General features: G+C 52.2%; 1 protein-coding gene across 10 annotated transcripts in view; it reads left to right on the top strand.

The window, feature by feature from the left end:
• Window positions 1-19,493, top strand: part of CTBP2 (C-terminal binding protein 2) — a 171,841-nt gene that overhangs the window by 141,475 nt on the left and 10,873 nt on the right. For 9 of the 10 annotated variants that reach the window (XM_072629014.1, XM_072629013.1, XM_072629011.1 and 6 more), the window contains one exon: window positions 18,133-18,287. In XM_072629014.1, the coding sequence (XP_072485115.1) occupies window positions 18,133-18,287 (155 nt within the window). Of the gene's footprint in view, window positions 1-4,533; window positions 4,633-18,132; window positions 18,288-19,493 lie in introns of those variants that run through there. The other variant, XM_072629019.1, reaches the window with a different exon arrangement.

Raw genomic sequence — 19,493 nt, 5'->3', positions numbered from 1 at the left:
CTCTGTTATTTCAAGAGTTTGGGTTCTGTGAATTTTAGGCACAGTGGACCATCTGCAATTGGAAGTATCCTTGGTCCCATTCCCTGTGTAAATATATGGGTCTCCACCTGCCACTGCCACTGAATGTAAACCCTGGTGGTGTCCTTTCCATGGCTGGGGGTGGAGAACAACGTTGCCATCTCTAGCCCGACCTCCTTTCATGCTCCATCCCCTTCAAATACCTTCTTCTGGATGTTCCAACATCCTCTGAAGCTCGTAGTTCTCCCCTCTAAGCTGCTCTCCTCAGGGGACCATTTCTTGCTGGGCCGGGTGCTCCTTGTTAGGAGGGGCAGATTCTGCAGGATGGGAGATACCAGTCTGGCCTCTTCTTGAGTCTTCATCATCTTTCTTGTTGGTCTCGTCTCTGTTCTCACTCCCCTGCCTGTTCGACCCCCAACTTCAGGACCAGTGAGGCAACAGGGGAGGCAGAGATAGAATCCAGATTCCAGAACTTGGAATCCAGATGAAACCTCTGGGGCCATCCAGGTCCAGCCTGCTCCTCTCAGAGATTGTCTGTCATGACATATGTCACACCGTTGGCCAGGAGGGCACAGCTCCTGCCTCACATCCCCCCATCACATAGCTCTGATATTTCCTGGTGTTAAGCTCAATATTCCCCCTTGGGTAGCTCACATTCTACTGGGCCTTGGGTGCCACAGCCTCCTGGACTCCTTTGAGAATCTTTGAAGGGTTCCGTGATGGATCCGGGGCTTCATGATCCCACTGCTCCTAGCATTCCCCTTCCCATTTATCTGGCTTGTACTTTGGGGGAAATTCTGAATGCTGTCTCCCGCAATCTGGGCCAATGGGGAATCTAGGCTGGGCCATCCTGGGCCCTGTGGTACCAGAATGTCATTCCATGTGGGAGCCTGTCACTTTTCTCTAACCAGGTGGGGCTCATCTGCCCCGGGAGGAAATCTTGTTGGGTCAGCTCAGGAACACATGAGGAGCAGGCAGGAGGAGGATGGCACTGGGGGCCAAGCTGCCCAACCTTGGTCATCCTTGCTGTTTACTGAGCTCTTCTGAAGCAATTGCTTTCGTTACTTGGGTTTCCTGAGCATGCACAATCCTTTTTCTCCACTTAGGTGATTGCCTGGGTATTTTTATTCAGCAGTTTGATCCTTGCCAGCATATTGTATGATGTGGTTCTCTCTGCCCCCTTATCTTCCATCGCTTTTTGACCTGCCCTCTGCATGACCAGGCCCTGTTGGGGTTTCTGGGGTTTCCAGGGTTTCCAGTGAGGGCTGCCCTGGGAAGCCTGAGCCCCACGATCAGACCTGCTGACACGAGCAGGAGATGTGTGGCCCAGCTGTTTGGGGTGTATGGAAATCAACCCCATCTCATTAGAAGTGATTGGCCCCAGCAGATACCAAAGTGAGTGTTGGCGGGAGGGAGATGCTGGGGAGGTGGGGGTGGGGGTGGGGGTGCAGATGGAATCCTAGGCCTTAGCCCGTATCAGACATTGTATATTCTCCAGTTGGGAAAAGAAATACTTTCTGAAGCCTTACAGTCCATGTCTATGGTTGAGGAGACCCTTCAGTGTCCCAGGACCTCAGAGACATTGCGTGTCTGCTCCTGCTTCCCACCCCATGGACACAAATTCTCAAAGTCAGGCCCCTGGCCTGCCCTATAAGGTGCTCCCCAGCCTGTCTCCAAGCCACTCTTACCACTCTCTAAGAGGCTTCCTCACCATCTCCAGGGCAGGGTCTAAATTGTTTGGACCCAGAGCGTGAGGGATTGTGGTTTTTACAAGTCATCCATTTTTATCGAAATCATTATTTCTACCCAACAGTTCTCTCCTCCTTCTCCAGTGAGCCATCCTTGATTAAGAAAGAAGGAAAAGGCCACTTAGAGAACTCACCCACCTAATAACCATATCTGGCCATGGATGCCACATCCCAAAGCACAGACCCGTACCCTCTTCAGAACAAAGATGGTCATCATTCTGGCTACCCAGTTGGGAGAAAGTTTTGTTCTTTCTGGTCTTTCTGGACTTCCCTGGCCAACTCAGGGTGGCCTAGGCATTCCTTTCCTTGGATTCCAGCCTGGGCCTGGGGCTGTAGAAGGCATAGCAGCAGCCTCATTTGCAACATGAGGAAAAGGTCAAATTTGGGCCTAGCAAGTGAATGGAGCCTCCTCCTTGGCCGTTAGAATTTAATAGTCTTCAGATGATTTCATGGATATAAAAGGACTTTACAGATTTTTCTCCCACATGCAGTTTTGGACATGGGTGGCTTTGTGAAGTGGATAGAATGCTATTTTCAGAGTTAGAAATACCTGGGTTCCAATCCTGCCCCACATGCTGTGTGACCATGGACCTCAGTATCTCCATCTGTCCTATGGGTCCTTGTCTGTAGTCCACGCTTCCTGTTTTAAAGATGGGCTCATCTGTAGAAAGAGCATTGTCAGCCTAAAAAGTGTTTTTAAATGCTGGTGGGTCCCGAAGTCTCAAGGATCTCATGGGGTTATTTGACTCTTAAATCCAAGTTTTTTCCACGGGGCCCTCCCACCTCTCATGTTACCTGGAGCATCTGCCTCTGAGAGATGGGCAGGGGATGTTCCAGCCATCTGTCTACACGCTTTACAGCTTTCTCTGATTCGCGCCTACTAACTGGGAAGTCAGAAGCTGCCATCCAGTGCCTTGGGAATTCAGTTGGCTGGAATTTGCTCCCTTGTACTTGGGGCCTCATAGGGCAGATTTATGAAGGGCAGATTTATGAAGCGGGTAATGAGCAGCTTTTTTTCATTTTTAAAAATTTATGTTGTAAATAACATTCCCATTCCTTATTGGTCAACTTTGAGATTATAACCACCCATCTCAGAGGTAATCACCAAGCTCATATGTTTATTTACAAAACACCAGTTTTTCCTTTTCTGTACATTTAGAAATCTAGTGATTATCACAGGAATGGAATCACGAGCTGGGGAAGGTGAATAGTGGGATGGTTAGCACCGGCGTGGCCACCCCATGTGGGGTCTCTGATGCTCTACTCCTTCAAACTGGGAGCCGCCCTCCATCACCCCCAAGTGAGTGCCGAGGGTCTCCTGGGTCTCTCCAGGTGCTGAAGCAAGTGGGCTCTGTGTCCTCCTAGACGTACAAGGGATAGGTTAGAAATGGCACTTCTCCTCCTTTGACCTGTAAATCTTGCCTAGCCAAGACCAGGACCTTGGAGATTATCTGAACAAGTCAATAATTCAGCTTTTTCTCTTTACTTGAGAAATCATGCCCCCAGCCCCGCTTTCTCTTCTATTTTTCCTGCTTGAACACAAATGAGACTACATGATGTTTTCGGTTACTTACCGAGGGTCATGGGACCATAGATCCAGAAGGGACCTCCAAAGCTATGGGGACTAGACATTTCAGAGTCTAGATATAGGCCAGATTGGATTTCTGGTCATTGTAGGAAGGGAATCCTTTAAAAGGGAACATAAAAATATCATTCCCATCTTGTCACTAGGTCTCAGGTGTAAACCATACAGTCAGAAAGCTGTGTGTGGGAGCTCCACCAGATAGCTCAATGGGCTCTTTTCACAGTGTCCCCAAACTGATCTTGTCAACAGAATTAGACAACGAAAGCTTTCTGGATGTTTCCCAGGCTCTTTGCTGAAATTTAGAAATTTTTTCCTTTAGAAAGAAGCAACAGCTTTGTATACTATCAGACTGGTATATTAAATGTACAAAATACAGGAAAAAAGACAAGGAGGAGGGGGAAGGGATTTAAAATCCCAAGCTGAAGAATATGTCCCTTCCTTTTTCCCTTCAAAATTCAGTGTTGTTCTGCAGGCCACTTCTTTCCAAAACAATTCAATTTTTTCAATTCTGAGGTCTGATTCTTTGTGAATCAGGGAGCCAGAACCAGGATGGGAATGTGTCCTGGTTCGGCTGAGCCCAGCCACAGCAAACAATGGAGGAATCCAATTCCTTTTTGCTGAGTTTCCAGAAGAGCATAAAAGCAACCTGTAAACACCATTCCCACTGAGAGGGCAGACTGACCTCTGGGACCCATTCACATGTGCACAGTTGAAAGTTTTCTCCTGGACAGCCTTCCCAAATAGAAATGGAACAGTGTGTTACATAAACAGCAGATAGACACATGAACCAGCAGATCCAGTTTCTGGGAGTTTGCACCGGATCAGGAGGGAGTGCTCCAAGGCTCTGCCCTCGGTCGTGAGTGAGAAATTCTAAACCACTGTTGACTTGCTGGATTCAGAAACCAGGACATTTGGGTCTGCTGGATGTCTCTGGGAAGCATTATGTGGATAAGATCAAGAGGCCTGCCCACAGGAAATCAAGAGGGGAGGCCCCTGGCTCTGAGGAGACCTTTTTCTCTGCCTTACACAGCATCCTTCATCAGCATCTGGGGAATTTAGAGACCCCACACAAGAAAGAAAAGTTGAGCCAAATTGGGTTCAAAACAACCTTCTTGGGAAGTGGAGCACCCCGTCCTTTGGAGGAAAGGTGAAAGACAGCCCCCAAAGCTGTCTGCCACAGCAGATGGTCAGAGAAGAGCTTTGCTGGTTTAGAGGATTACATATGGAAGGAACCAGAAGGACCAATTAGTCTGAAGAGAGAACCTGCCCACAATCACGCAGGTAAGGAAGTGATCAAGCCAGAGCTAAGCATCTTCCTTATCCTCTGCAGAGGAGCTCTAGCTTGGGGCTAGAAGAGAGAGGCCAGGGCTGAAGGGCCAAAAACCTCAAAACCCCGTGGACTTTTGTCCTGGATCTGACCAGACTTCAGTCCATGAGTGTAAGCACATAATGGGGCCTTAATTTCCTGCTCCTCTAACAAGGGGGAATCTTGAGTTCACCAGATGTTTGCTTTACAGTGTTCCCCAGTGTGGTGGGTGGTGCACCCCCATTTCACAGATGAAGATGCTGAGGCTCTGATGTCATCACAGAGCATGGAGGAGTCCAGTCTAGAGATTGAGCCCTTGCTTCTTAACACTGTGACCATTGTGCCTTCCACCCCATCATGCTACCTTGCATGTTCCTGTGTCATCACCTTATCAACCAAACACATGTCACCACTACCTGAAAACCACCCACAGAGGATGGCAGGGGTGAGGGGCTGATGGGGAGCATGGAGGCTGCTCACTTTCCAAACCATGAGATCCAAAGCTCTGCATCATCTCTAACCTGCCATCCAACTTGGACTCCTCCCTCCTCTACATTGTTGGTGGTATTTCTACCCAGCCCTGGCCTGGATTACAGCTTGTGATAGTCCGGGTGCTCCCTGGGCTCAGAGTCCAGGTGGGTTTAAGGTCATCGGACTCAGGAGGAAGTGACAGGGGAGCAGCTGCTCCTGACGGACCACCGAGCCTCCTTGGGCCACACCCACCAGACCACCTGCCACCCACTGAGGTTCTGTGGCCACATTAAGCGCTGGTCAACAAGAGAGCTGCTTCTTCTGCCTCTTGATGATTGGTGTATTTTGCACAGAATTAAATGAGGTGTGCCTTTTGTGTTTGGGGCATTTTGTTTTCCTTTTGGCTTTTTAAGATTGATAGACCAAGGGGCATCATGGAACCTAGGTGTGGTCTGGCGCTACTGTGTGACCTTAGTGCAGACCAGTCTACTGCCACCGTGTGACCTTGGTGTGGTCTGGTGCCATCATGGAACCTTGCCATGGTCCAGTGCCATCATGTGATTTTCACACTACCTATCCTCTGATCGTGGGTCCTGGGATCTGCTGTCTTTCATAGCTTGCCTTTGTGGACAGCTCTCTGGCTTTAGTCAGGGGACCTGATTTCAAGGTCTTAGGGGGAGACTGACCAGCTCCTCTTGCTTCAGGGACCCTGGGGTCTCCCTGGAATCATCTGAAGTTTTATTACTTCAGGGCTGAATTAGTGTACAAGGCATGGATCCGTTCTCAGTGACTTTTGAAGTATGCAATTAAGGTAGGATGCAGGCCCCTTAATCTGAGTGTGGCCAGTTCTGAGGAACATGAACTGCCCCTCAGTAGAACTGTGCAGGCCTTTCTCTGGGAAAAGCTTGGGGAAGGTTTTGCATCTAATCGAAAGCTTATGGTTGAAACCCATGGGTATGCTTCCTAGACTCAGGAGCTGGGAGACGTAGCAATGATCTAGTTTAAACCTCGTTTGCTGGAGGACAGGTCTGCACACAGGTACCCAGGCTCCCTTGGGTCTTCCCACGATGTGGTATCAGCTCTGGAGCCCTTGCACAGGAACAGTCTTGACCTTGATGCTCTTTGTTGGATGTGGGATGGCCAGGTGGATGGAAGCTTTTTGAAGGGCTGTTTCATCTTAGAACTTCTATTCCTCAGAATGCTTGACCGCCAAGGGCATCTTAAAAGTGGGATGTTGGGGTTGGTGAGAGGAAGCCTAGAGATTCCTGCAGACTGCTGTGGATCTTCAGGGCTTGATCTTGGGTGATCCTGGTCTGAGCCCCCCCTCACTGCTTAGCTGAGGAAGCAAACTTGCCTTGGGCCCCCTCCCATGATCCTGCTGGGGACAGGCAGCCCCTCAGTCCCCGGCTAGCCCGCAGGTTCGTTTGCTGGGCCAGCCTGAATGGAGCATGTGCACCATTACGAGCAGTGGGAGGGTAATGTGTGCGTGTGTGTGTGCTTGTCCCGCGGGACACACTGAATCCATGCTACCCAGCACCAGGATGGGGAGGGGCGAGGGGGCGGCCGTGCCTGGCATCGCCAGCTTCCTTCTGGCATCTTTTATTCTCTTTCCTCGTCTTTATTTCATTTATTTTTGCAAACATCCCCTTCTGTTGTTGCCATGGGCACATTTCTAGAAACTCAGAAATCCTCCAGTGAGCCACCCCCAGGCTTACACACTTGGACACCACCCTGAGAGCTCACCAGTGGGGCCCTGGCAGGAGACTTTGGGGTGCTGAGAGGCGGGCTGCAGTCAGCCAGACTGCCGGACCTGGGCCTGACTGGACAAAGGCTAGGTGAGGCTAAATCCATAGAGGGAACCACTTGTGGTGGCTGGCAAGGCAGCAACAGAGGCGACTAAACAGTGAGCTACTCTGGGAGAAATGCTGGCTGTCATCGCCAGTCAGACTCATTCCAAGGAGACAGCACCCACAGGAATAGTAGGATAGGAGGTGGGTGTGGAAGGGAAGGCTCCACCTCCAGGCTGGGGCCTCTGAGAAAGGACTGCCAGTGCAAAGGCATGATGGTGTGAGATGGAGCATGGTGCATGAGGCAAGGCTAGGGGACCAGCTTGGCCCACCAGAAGAGTACTAGAAGGTAGCCTTGGAGGTGTAGGACTGAAGGAGGCCACTGCAGCGGTCCAGGTTAGAGGAGATGAGGGTCTGACCCAGAGCTTTGTGAGCAAAGAAGAGGCATGTGTTGAACAAATGTTGGATGTGAAAACAACAAAATGAGACAATCGTTTGGGCTTATGGGGTGAGAGTGAGATGTTGAGAACAAATCTGAGGGTGTGAACTTGGGTGAGGGATGGCAGTGTAGGTGTAACGAGGGTGTGGCAACTAGGGCTCTGTTCCAGGGTACCAGATTTATAGGGTGTGAATAACACTTGGAGGCCAGCGGGCCTTCAGCATGATGGCAACAACATAGCTTGTCATGAGAGGCTAGGAGATGGTGGACCAGACTAAGTGACTTTTTTGCCAGTCCTGGATCCCCCTAATCCCTGTGTGACTTTTTTCATGACCCTTGTCCCAGGGTCATGGGAAATTCTTCCTTATAGTTCTCATTCTAGGCATTCTCAGCAACACATAGAACACTGGATTCCTCCAGGTTTGACTCTTGTGTGTGTGGCTGCCACTATGACACACAGAACATATTTTCACCCATTATGTTAAAGGCCCACGAAAATAGACATATGGTGTGTGGGGCCAATGAACATCTTACATATCTGAGCCTTCTTCTGGGAAATGGTCTAGCTTGGACTCCTTTGCTTGTTGGATCTTTCTTGGTTTATCTCTTGGTAGTCCGAGACTTGATCTAACGTCCAAGGAGCTGTATCGGTCAATTCCATGTGTGTTCAGCAGGCCACCCCTCCAGCAATGCTTATCTCAGCCCACTCTTATACTCTCATCCCTGGCCTCCCTCAGGTCACCTACTGTGGCTCTGTTAGGTGGAGAGGGGTCTGTCTAGCAGGCTGGTGGCTTCATGGAGGCAAGGGCATGAGGTTGGGACATTCAGGAGCCAGAGGGAAGGCATCCTTCAGGGAGAGTAAACCAAGAAAGCTTAGGAATTGGGGGGCGGGGGGATGTGACAGGAGAAGAGGCTTCCTTGAGTGTCAGATATTTTTCAGGTGTGGGTCTTTGCCAGAGCTGGGGGAGGGGGGGACTGTGGCATTGAGGCTTTGCTTTTCATGTCCTGTTTTCCCAACCTGATGTGTGTTGGTTGGGGCGGCTTGGGTGCATAGAGGGAAAATGAGCTATTGGTCATCCCCGATGATCTCAAGGTGTGGTGGAAGACAAGCTAGTTTGGGCATCGAAGAGGCTTGGGTAAAATCCTGACTCTGCTCCTTCCGTTCTCTGTGACCATGACCAAGCAAGCCCCTTCTCCTCCGTTCACCCTGCACAGAAGGTATTTCCCTGAGCTCCCCCCCATCCAGGGCTGCACCTGTTTTCTCTGAAGTCTGTCTATCCCTGAAGTTCAGGGACTGTCCCTGCCTACTTGGGAGCCCATTTGAAGATGCAGAGAAAAGATGTGCTTTGATTAGACCCCCACCCCACTCTGAAAGTCCCATCACCTATCAGTGTCCCAGGCAACGCCCTTTGACTGATCTGCAGAACAGGTTCCCCCGGGGTTCTGGAAGAGGGAATTTCCTCATGTTGGTGATTCTTTGGCAAATCCAGGCGTGTATCCAAGAGGTGCTGAAGAAAGCATCCTCTGTGTGGTTGGGGAGGGGCGTGTGACGCAGCACTGGGAAAGCTTCCTGGAGCTGGGATTGAGTAGAGGGATGATGGTCCCACCCCCGCATGGTCCAGTGGCATCCAGCACCAGCAGCACATTGCCAAGACGTAAACATTCATCGATGGGAGTGACGGATGGTCGGCAAACACGGTTTCCTTGGAGAATTTCTCCTGCTACTATCTGTACATCAGTTGGCTTTCTTCTCCCTTATCCTGCCAGAAATGCTAAGTAATTGCCTGGGCATGGGAACTTTGCCTCACTGCATCAGGAAGTATTTTTTCTACATAATTATTTATATTAAATATTCTTTATTGATCTTTTGTTTTTACAGCACCTAGATTCCCTCTCTCTCCCATAGCTATTCCTTGTAACAACATCAAAAAATTTTTTAAAGGAAAAAGAAAAATAATCCAGCAAAGACATCTAATGCTGTAAGGAGCATTCCATGGATCCTCCCTGCAGGAGAATTGGGGAAGATGCCTTCTGTCCCTTCTTTCTTTGGAACCTGTTTTCAGGGGTTTGTGGGGGTTGGTCTTTCCATGTACACTCACTAGTCACTGATACTTGGTCTTTTCAGTCTGTCCATATTTGTCTGCCATCATCTTTCCCTCTTGATCTGAGTGACCTGTCGTCCCTGAAGCCTTTCTCTGGGGAGTAGGGCCAAAGGCAGAGCAGGAGGGGCCCTGCACGAAGGTCTCCTCCATGCCTAGAGCTACTATCAGACGCCTCCCATTCCACTAAACCACAAGTGTTACTGGAAAAACTAATCCCCTTGTCAGTGTCTCTGACTTCCACCATAAAACACCTCCAGAAGGAAGAGACAGCAGTGAAGAGACTGGATGAGCCGGCTGGTTCCTGCCAGATTCTTTGCTAGGAAACCCCTTTCCTGTCTCTGCCATCAGCACATGGTGGGTCTGCCCCGGAGTTGCCAGCTAGGTGGGTGCTGGCTTGTCGTAGGTAGCAGTAATGCCCACCACCATTACGTCTCTGTAGACAACCCCCATGGGAGTAGGGTTCCTTCCCTGGGAGGCAGGAACCATAGCTACTGTACCTCCCATTATACAGATGATGGTGGAACCTTGGGAGCTATGACACAGAGTGACCCAGGACTATGTTGCTCATACATATCTTAGGAGGGATTCTCACGAACACACACACACACACACACACGCACGCACGCACGCACACACACACACACACACACACACACACACCCTCAGCACTCTTTTATATGCATGGCCAGCTTCCCCAGACATATCTATGAGACACTAAAAGCAGCATCAGAGGACTAATGGGGAATGCCTTTCCCTCCTCTCTGCAGAGAGGTGGTGGACTGTTGGTACAGAATTGAGCACACTTTGTGAGACCCAATCCCCAGAGCCTTCCTTGTGAGAGGGGCTTATTCTGCCCACCAAGAGTCCAGTTCATACCAGCTCTGTGAAGGCTGGATACTCTAGGTAGGAAATAGTCTGGGCCCCCCGGGGATCATTTCTACTCTTGAGCTGAGCTGGTGTAATTTGTTCTTTCACAAGGGGAGACACTTGAGAGAGGTGTTCTCTTCTCCTAACAACCAAAGCAGGACCTGCCCTCCAATGTGAGGGTCTGACATGAGGGCATGGGGAGGGAGGCCTGAACATTGTCATATTAGACCAAACCCTGCCGGCCTCCCTCCTAAGGGTAGATGGACTTGCTGGCCCCAGTCACCGATGAAGCTGGTCTCCAGCCAGAAGTGAACATAGCCGAGTCCTGCCAGGGCACAAGGGCCATCCTTGGAGGAAGAGACACCCAAAAGTTTGCCTAACATGCCCTCCTGATAAGGGTGGCCAAGTTGAGCTGGTGTTTCCAGCAGAGATTGCTTCATTCTAGGGGTGGATCCCCTAGACTCAGAAGGCAGGGCCATTGTCCCTGGGAATCTCTGGGCATCTTAGGTCTGGGAGTTCCCTGAAGTGGCCCTCTATGGATGGTGCCTCCCAGGGCTGCCCCCCACATCTTTCCCTAGTCATGTGCCAGCTTCTCCTGCGCAGCCCCAGGACATTTGTTGTTCTTTCAGATTCTACGTGGGGCTGGCTGGAACATGTGGCTGAACATGTTTACAAAGTGAGGGGAACGTGTTATTTTCTCTAAGACCCGGGTAGCCAGCATGGTATTGAAGGATGCAGCCAGTCCCGCCGGCACCCATGGGAGGTGTCTCCTCTTGGGGCTCAGCTTCAGAGATAGGGGTATGTCGCTATTCTCTCCCGCAGCGCTCTCCCAACACACGTGTACACCCACACATGTCCCTGAAGCCTCCTCATAGAGACAAGGCTCCGTGAGGAGTCAGACAATTTGGATTTCATATCCTGGGTCAAATATTCACTACAGGTGTGACCTCAACTTTGGGAAAGTGACTGACTCTTTCTGGGCCTCAGTTTCCACATCTATGAAATAATGGTAGTGAAGAAAGTTCCCATTTCTTCATGATTTACAAAAGACACAGGCAAGGAAGATCTTTTTTTTTCCCAATAAATTTTTATCAAAGTTTTGTTTTTCGATCCTTTCCCTCGCCCTCTTAATAGCTGGTATTGATCAGCCATTTTCAGATTTACAAAATTCTCTCTAGATCCCACTGGAACCTCACAGTATCTCTGAGAGAGAAATGCCATTAACTTCATTTTATAGACAAGGACACTGACACTCAGAGTCAGCGACTTGCCTAAGGTCACACAGCCAGTGAGCGTCTGAGGTGGAATTAGAATCCAGGGCTCGTGGGATTAGGTTTTACTGTGTCTGTTTCACCATCCACAAAATACGCACAGTCCTAGTTATTCTTCACCCTAACCCTAAATGCGCACAGCAGACTCCCATGCTCCTCTGCAAGGCCTCTGTTAATGCATTGGAGGGTGGGCCCTCAGATTTGGAGCATCGTGTGTCCTGGCAGGAGTGGACACCACCCTGCCAGGGGAAGTGCATGCAGTGGCCTTCGGCTCTGCCCAGTGATGGTCTCAAGGGCCCCTTGTCATTGTCCGGGTCAAGGGGTATGATTTCAGCCAAACCACTCCCTTCCTGGGCTAAAATAAGAGGAGAAAACCCTTAACAGGACATGGAGGGAAACTGGTCGTGGTCAGTGGTGTCCAGCTCAGAAAACCTGATCCCTGCAGGCCACATATTACCTTGGGAAACCACACATTCACATTTTCTTGGTTGTATTTTATTTTCACTAATTCTGTAGCGTTTCCCAGTTACATTTTCATCTGTTTCAGGCAGTGCTCAGGAGTTTGGGGTCAGGGCTCCCACATGTGATGCCCTTTCTGGAGCACCCCAGTCCTTATTTTAGGGGTCACCCACCTCTCTACACACCTGGCATTGGGTAGAAAGCACCCAGGATGTATCTGTTAGTTGGTAACCATTCACTGCATGCCTACTTTGTACTAAGAGGTTCAGAGAGAGGAAAAAGACAGGCCTTCCTTGAGGAGTTTATGGTCTAGTGGGGGAGAGAGAATAAATGGGAGGTCGTGACGTGAACGAAGGGGGCAGGGTGGACTTTCTGGAGAAGGTGGGATTTTAGTTGGGATTTGAGGATGGATTGAGTTTGGATTTTGCGGGTGGAAAGTTGTTCCCACTTATTAGGACTGCGTTTCAAGCTGCAGGGGACCATAGAATCCATGCCCCTGATATGCCTGTAGAAGAAGAAAATGAGGTTCCAGGAGCACTGCAGCGCAGTGTGCCAGAAAACAGGGGGCCACATCCCTCCTCTGAGGTAGAGAAGTCACTTCTGTTTCCCCAATGTGTAAAATGGGTGTAGTAGTAGTACTTATGCCACTGCCTTTTGAGGTAGATTTGTTGAGAGAATGGAAGAGTCACCCGAGACACACACACAGACACACACACACACACACACACACACACACACACGCCAATACTGTGTACCATTCTTTTGGAGAAATGCCCCTGACCCATCTCAGAGCCACACTTGCTTCCCAGAAAATTACCCTGAACATCAAGGCATTTGGGTTCCTTTCATTCAGGGGCACTGGGGAGCCATGAAAGCTTTGGAAGGAGGAGTGATCACTGAGCTGGGGGGTTTTAACTGTCCTGTCCCCTGTAAGCTGCTGGGATCAGCTGCCTGAGGGGCTCCACGTGACCACACTGGGGGCAGTGAGTGGCAAGGACACAAGGGGGATTCTGTTAGGTAGTGCTCACTGGTGCTGGTGCCAGGCACATAATGGGTGATAGATGAAGCTTCCCAGCTCCCCCTCGTTCCTCCCCTGGCACAGGGGCCAAAGGCCAGGGCAATAAACTTAACTCAGCAAATAGCCTTTACCTGAATGAGAGGATGTATCACTGACCAGTAACCAGGCAAAAGCTGAATGACCCCCTCCAAGTGGGCAGGATCATGCTTAGTGAAGGCATTGGGTCTTCCACAGGGGAGGGTGAAGGAGTGCGCCATTTTCCTCTGTCCTCTTCCATCAGCACTGATTCTGATTGTGACTGTAGCCTGCCCCACAATCTCCTTCCCACTTGGCCCAGTCCTTGGCCTGCTCCTCTTGGCCTTGGGTGGGGGAAGTCAATTGTGTTGGGTGGCAGGTGAGTTCTCTGTGTATGCACATAGGAGAAGCTCAGCAGGGGAAAGCCAGGAGCCCCAGGCTAAGCTTGAGTGGGGATGGGTATCAGTTACCCATCCTCCCCAGTCCCTGCATAGGGAAGAAGGCTGCTCTCAGGACAGAGCCTCTCACCCCTAGCAAGAGCTTAATTAATAAATGGCCAATTATGGATTGATGTTGGAAGGTCTGGGGTCCTTGATTATTGGACCTGGAGTATAAAGGGGTAATCCATCCCAAGTCTTGCCCTTGACTAGATGAGGAAGTAGGGGCTGGAGTTCAGATGATCGGCCCAGGGTCACACAGCTAAGACTCAGTGTTTGGGCCCCAGTGTGTGACCATAGGCAAGCCACAAATACAAGCCTCAGTTTCTTCACCTACATAATGGGAATAATTAATCCTTTTTGCCAATAACTGTCCCCCCACCTCCAGCCCTTGTGAGGAAGGGGCTTTGCGAACTGGAAGTGGGGGGTGTCTGTTTGCCTTACTGTGGATTTGGAGACTTTGCGAACTGGGGGACACTGGGAATGCTCAGCCCCAGGGGGCCCTCTGGGCTCCCTTTTCTGGGGCTGGGACTGGCCAGCTCCCTCAGCAGAGACATAAGTGAGTCCGCGCCCCCCACCCAGAACGCCTCCCTCTTCCTTCTTCTCCCCCACACTCACGTACTTCCTTCTCCCACCTGAGACTGGGCACTGGTTGAGGCAAGGTCATGTGCCTGGTCTGCTGCTGCCAGCGAAAGGGCCCAGACTTTCCAGGGTACCTCCTTCCTGCAGTCAAGCCCTCCAGACTCACTCGCCCCTGGTGTAGATGAGCGGACATGCTCCGAGAGCGACTGGATGGGTCACCCTCCTCTTTCCTTCTTGAGAGCCTAAATTGAGGAGCTGTGGCCGGACTCAGAGGCAGCCAAGGGTAGATGGAGCCCTCTCTGCTCTAGGGGTCTGAGACCAGCCAGGCCAGCAAAGCCCTCACCTGCCCACTCTCCTGGGGCTCCGGACAAAAGCTTTATATTTGCCTGCATGTTCAAAGGGACATTTGTCTGGAGATGATGCGACTGTGGTCTGCTACCACAGGACTGACCAACTGTCTGCACAGGGCTGGTCCCGGTAGCAACAGCTCCTGCCCAGGGGAAAGTGGTAGTTTTCTACCCAGTCCTTGCTTCCCCTTGACCCCCGCCAGCACTCCTCACCTCCATCCCCTCCCTCTGCTCCCATGTGCCATTTGAAATGGGGAACGTGGAGGCAGTCTGACTGATGGCTGACCTTGGCCCATCCCCAGAGGATGCCCCATGCCACCTGCCCACAGATCGTAGTGGACTGACCAGCACAGGGATGTTGGGAGCCACTGGGATGACAGAGGGTCAGCTGAGCAGCCCCACCACCACTGTTCCCTGGGAGCTTGCCCCAGCTGGCCAGTGGTCACACAGAGACCACCAGGCCACCTGAGAAGCTTCCTGGCTCCCTTGGGAGGGGCATCATTGGAATCTGCCAAAGTTTGGGGAAGGAGGACAAGCGGCTTTGTACACAGACAAAACCAGGCTGTCCACCCACTGGGCCATGCTGCCCTGGCCACTCACTTGCTCCAGGAAACAGGCCAGACTGGGAGATCAGGGCTGGCCCCAGGATGTCAGCCAAGGTCTCCGAGTGCCTGGGAAGCTGGGTGGTGTGGCTGGTTGGACAGGGCAGGCCCAGGTGAATTAAAGGTGGTAGGAGCCTGCTGTCCAAGAGCGCAGGGTGGATCCAGCAAGACCACAGGCCCTGACCTGGTGCCCTGCTCCCCAATCCCTGTGATTCCCTCCCCAACTTCATTTTAGACTGTGTCTCTGATTCTGGCACAGGAGGCAGCAGTCCTAGGGCACAGGAGAACCTACAATGGAACCTTCCCCCATCTCATGTCCCCATGAATGCTGTTCTGGGGTGAGGCCAGGGTGGGGCAGGGTGGACGAAGGTTAAAGCGGAGCTCACAGGGGTCCTTCATGGCATCAGGATCATCTTCATCTTGGGTGTAAGCTGGCTTTTAGCTGCCTACACCTCTTCCCACATGCAGGCAGGTCACATCACCTACTTTGTGGTGGTAGTGGGAAGTTCCCAGCATGCCTTTGTGGAGGTTGCAGTGTCTTGAACCATGGCACCAACTATATACCTTGGATAAGTCATTTCTGTTCTTGTCCTCAGTTTCCCCATTGATAAACGTGGGGGACAGATTCAGGTCGCTTCGGGCCTGATGTTTTTGGTTCCATGTTCTGAGGTCCATTCTAGATCCCCAGCCCTCTGGGTTCCCGTGTTGCAGGTTCCTCCTGGCTCCGGAATTCCACATTCTTAGTCATCCCCAGCCTGACTGCAATACAGCATCCAAGGCTTTGCTTATGGCCCGTTGCTTTCAAGCAGGTGACAGAAGGGGACATCTTCCATCCATACGGCTATAGTAACCCCAGGCTCTCCATTATAGACCTCAGCAGGCTGGCCTCCCCTTTCCTTCTGTGTCTGAGGGCTCTGTCCAGGCCAACGCCCTGCATCCTCTGCATGTCTGCTGGGAGGGGAATCTAGGGCCATGGCTTCATTCCCAAACGCTTCCCTTAGACACAGTTTGAGAATCTTCCAGTGACACCCTTGGCAGCTGGGCGGGCTTAGCATCATGTCTTTCCTAGCAGGGCGGGCCACCCATGTTGGGGTCAGCAGTGGCCAAGGGTCTCACTGACTGCAACCTCCTTCATTCATCTTGGGCCCGATCATGGACAAGTAAATCTCCCAGTCCAGGCTGAACGGAGTATCTGAGGCCATCCTGCCCCCTACTCGTAGCCCTGTGCCCAGGGAAGAGCGGGGGTTTTGGGTCCCCCCCTGGCTCCCATGGCCTGGCAGGAGCCTTGCCATGCCCCTCTGCCTGGCTCAGAGCCTCACGTGTCACTGGAGTCCAGAGATAAGTGAGTTTTTTGAAGACGAGATCATTTTCTAGCAGTTGGGAGCATTTTGGTCAGAGGAAAGACCTTGGGCCACCCAGCTGTGCATGTGACCTGCCTTCAGGGTGCCAGGCTGTCCCTCCAGATGGGGGTTCCCCAATGTTCCACCCAGAGCAAGCGCTGAGGATGTGTGTGCACCCCACCATCTCAGATGCTGTCTATGTGGGTGGCTTCCTCAGCCAGGAAACCTTGTCATCTCGGCCAGTACAGGGGAAGGCGGAAATTCTGCCACATCCCCACCAGCAGGACAGGGCCCGCTGCTTTGGCAAATGGGATTCCTCTGCTTAAAATCTGAAACCCCAAAGCTCCCAAGTTATGGACTCCAAGCATTCTGCTTGACAGTGTTTCTCATTAGCAGAGTGGGTATCTGGGATTTGTTAAGTAAGGGGTCTCGAGGGGTCTCGAGGGATCCCGTAAACAGTTTGGATAGTCTGTCCAGGTGGATTCCGTCCCAGGCTCTTCTCCAAGCCCAGCTGGTCATGGTAGAGGCATGGGAGTGGGGAGGAGGGCTCCCTGGCACAGGGAGGGTGCAGATGACATGGACACACCAGTTCTGTGGGGGAGCAGCACCCCAAGAGCCTCTGTGCCACCCCCAAACCTTGCCCCTGTAGCCAACTGGCCAGTGAATTTCCCCAGGCTCCAAAACTCTGAGTGCATCTTAGCTCCATGTGGCCAGGAAATGGCGGAGCTGTAAAGAAGCAGATCCACCTGGGGCAGCAGAAGCTGGCTGGCTTCTAATGTGGCCATCCACCAGAGCCAGTCCCTGTGTGACTTGGTAACGGGGCCTTATGGGAGGATTCCTGCATGGTCAGTGCTCCGGTCATGACAGAGACACACACACATAGACACACACACACAGGATGATTCCTGCATGGTCAGTGCTCAGGTCATGACAGAGACACACACACACGCACGCGCGCGTGCGCGCGCACACACACACACACACACACACACACACACTCACTCTCTAAATCCTGGGACGGTTGCCCTTTGTTTCCTTGGGTCACCTCCAGGGATTTTGTTCAAGGACTTACTGTTTTCAGGGACCACAGTACTTAGAGCATCTCACTCTTGGGGAAACTGAAGCCCCACACCCAATCCCCCCTCCACTTCAGGAGTCACCTCGCATCCCAGGAGTTTCTGGAATGCGGGGCTGAGGGTTCCCTTTCTAAAAGCCCAGCATCCTTTTGTCGATCTCCATTCTTCTCAGGACATTGCATTCAGTGAGGGGAGCTGGGAAGGTCCCCCAAGACCTGAGCCACATGTCCCTGATGCTGTAAGGAGGAGGGCAGCGCAGCAGTCCACCTCTCAGTGAATCAGCATGGGGTCACCGGCCTGGGCTCAGTCCTGCCTGTGATTTTACTGTAGGTAACCAGGCACGAGCCTCAGTTTCCTCATCCATTCAGTGGAGATGAAGCAGAGATTTTGAGGTGGAAGGCAGGGTACAGGGGTGCGAGACCCCAACCCTCTTTTTGCAGAAGAGAAAACAGATGCACAGGGAGACAGAGGGACCTGAGGTGGGGGGCAGAGCTGGCTTGGAGCCCGGGCCCCTGCGTCCAAGGCCAGCTAGTCTGGGCCACTCCTCTGCCTCCAGCCTCCAAGGGAGGCTTTTAACGGAGTGCTCTGTGGTACCTCTGGGCCACTCCCCAAGTGGCCGGCGGCTTTCTCTCATGGTCCCTGGCTTCTTGTGCTCCCTGCAGGTATCCGCCCCCAAATCATGAATGGCCCCCTGCACCCCCGACCCCTGGTGGCCCTGCTCGATGGGCGAGACTGCACCGTGGAGATGCCCATTCTGAAAGACTTGGCCACGGTGGCTTTTTGTGACGCACAATCAACTCAGGAGATCCACGAGAAGGTGAGTGCTCTGACGTTCACACACCCCGCATCTGTCTGTCCCTCTGTCCTGCCCCCACCTCATCTCCCTTCTCTCCTTCTATGTCTGTTTGTCACTGACAAAGCAAGCAAGCCCAGCACAGAACAAACCCCCTGGGGCCACCCCAGCCTGGGTCCTCTGTGCTGCGCAGTGCCCCTGCTGCCCCAGAGCTGCTCCGGTCTAGGTCATTTCAGCCGCACACCTTCAGGGGAACAGGAAGGAGGCGTATGTGCACAACACAGCCTTGGGATCCCAGATCCCACACTCCGTGTGCACTTCAGGAGGATATTGATGTGTCCTGAAGGGACCCTGAAGGGGTTGGATGGTCCAGTGGAGAGAGCAGAGCCTAGAGGCTGAGGACTTGGGCCCACACACAGGATTCGACGTTCATGGCTTGCATGGCTGTTACAAGGGAGCCCCCAGCCCTCCCTGGGCAAAGTGGCCTTTCAGGTGCCTGGGCTCCCTACAGCTCTAGACCTCTAGTACTAAGACGCTGAGGTGCAGCACAGCTGGATTTGGGGTCCCTACCAGTATTAACCTTGGCCAAGCCAAAGTACCTCACTCAGCCTCAGTTTACTTATCTGTAAAACAAGGATGAGCCCTGAGCCGACTTCAGCCCAAGTTTGTTCTATTCCAATGATCTCGCCCATACGGGTGGGATGAAGGGGAGCCGGGCACAGACTCAAACTGCCTGCTGACCCCTTTCCAGGCTCCTAGGACTCAGGGATGTATGCTAAGAGCCATAAGGGACTGTCAGATTCACTCCCTCCTTTTACAGATGAGGCAGCTGAGGCCCCGGGGGAAGAGGTGGGAGGAGGAATCATGCCACTTGGGCCAGCTCACTGGGCTCCACCTTGACTTGACCACACACACTAAGTTGGAGGGTGGGTCAGATGCCGTCCTAGACAAGCAGTCAGTCAGTGGGTCAGCCCCTGGCCACCAGCGACTGCTGCACACTCTGCCTGGGTCTCAGTATTCTGTGGGCATTTCTCTGGAAGGAAGGTTGCCATGGAGAACGTCTTGTCCTTCCAGGGTTCAAGGTGGTTCCCAGCATGTGCCCTCCCCCTCTGCTTCCTTTCCCAATGACATCCTATTAGCCTGGGCACCCTTGGGCTGGCAGAGCCACCATTCAGTAGAGGACCCTGGGCTTGGCTAGGGCAGAACGAGGGGGTCCTGGAGGAAGGGGCA

This window comes from Notamacropus eugenii, chromosome 1 (genome assembly GCF_028372415.1).
Source record: "Notamacropus eugenii isolate mMacEug1 chromosome 1, mMacEug1.pri_v2, whole genome shotgun sequence".
Taxonomy (NCBI): Eukaryota; Metazoa; Chordata; class Mammalia; order Diprotodontia; family Macropodidae; genus Notamacropus; species Notamacropus eugenii.
Note: the sequence above shows the minus strand (reverse complement) of the source record. Positions and strands in the feature narration are given on the sequence as shown.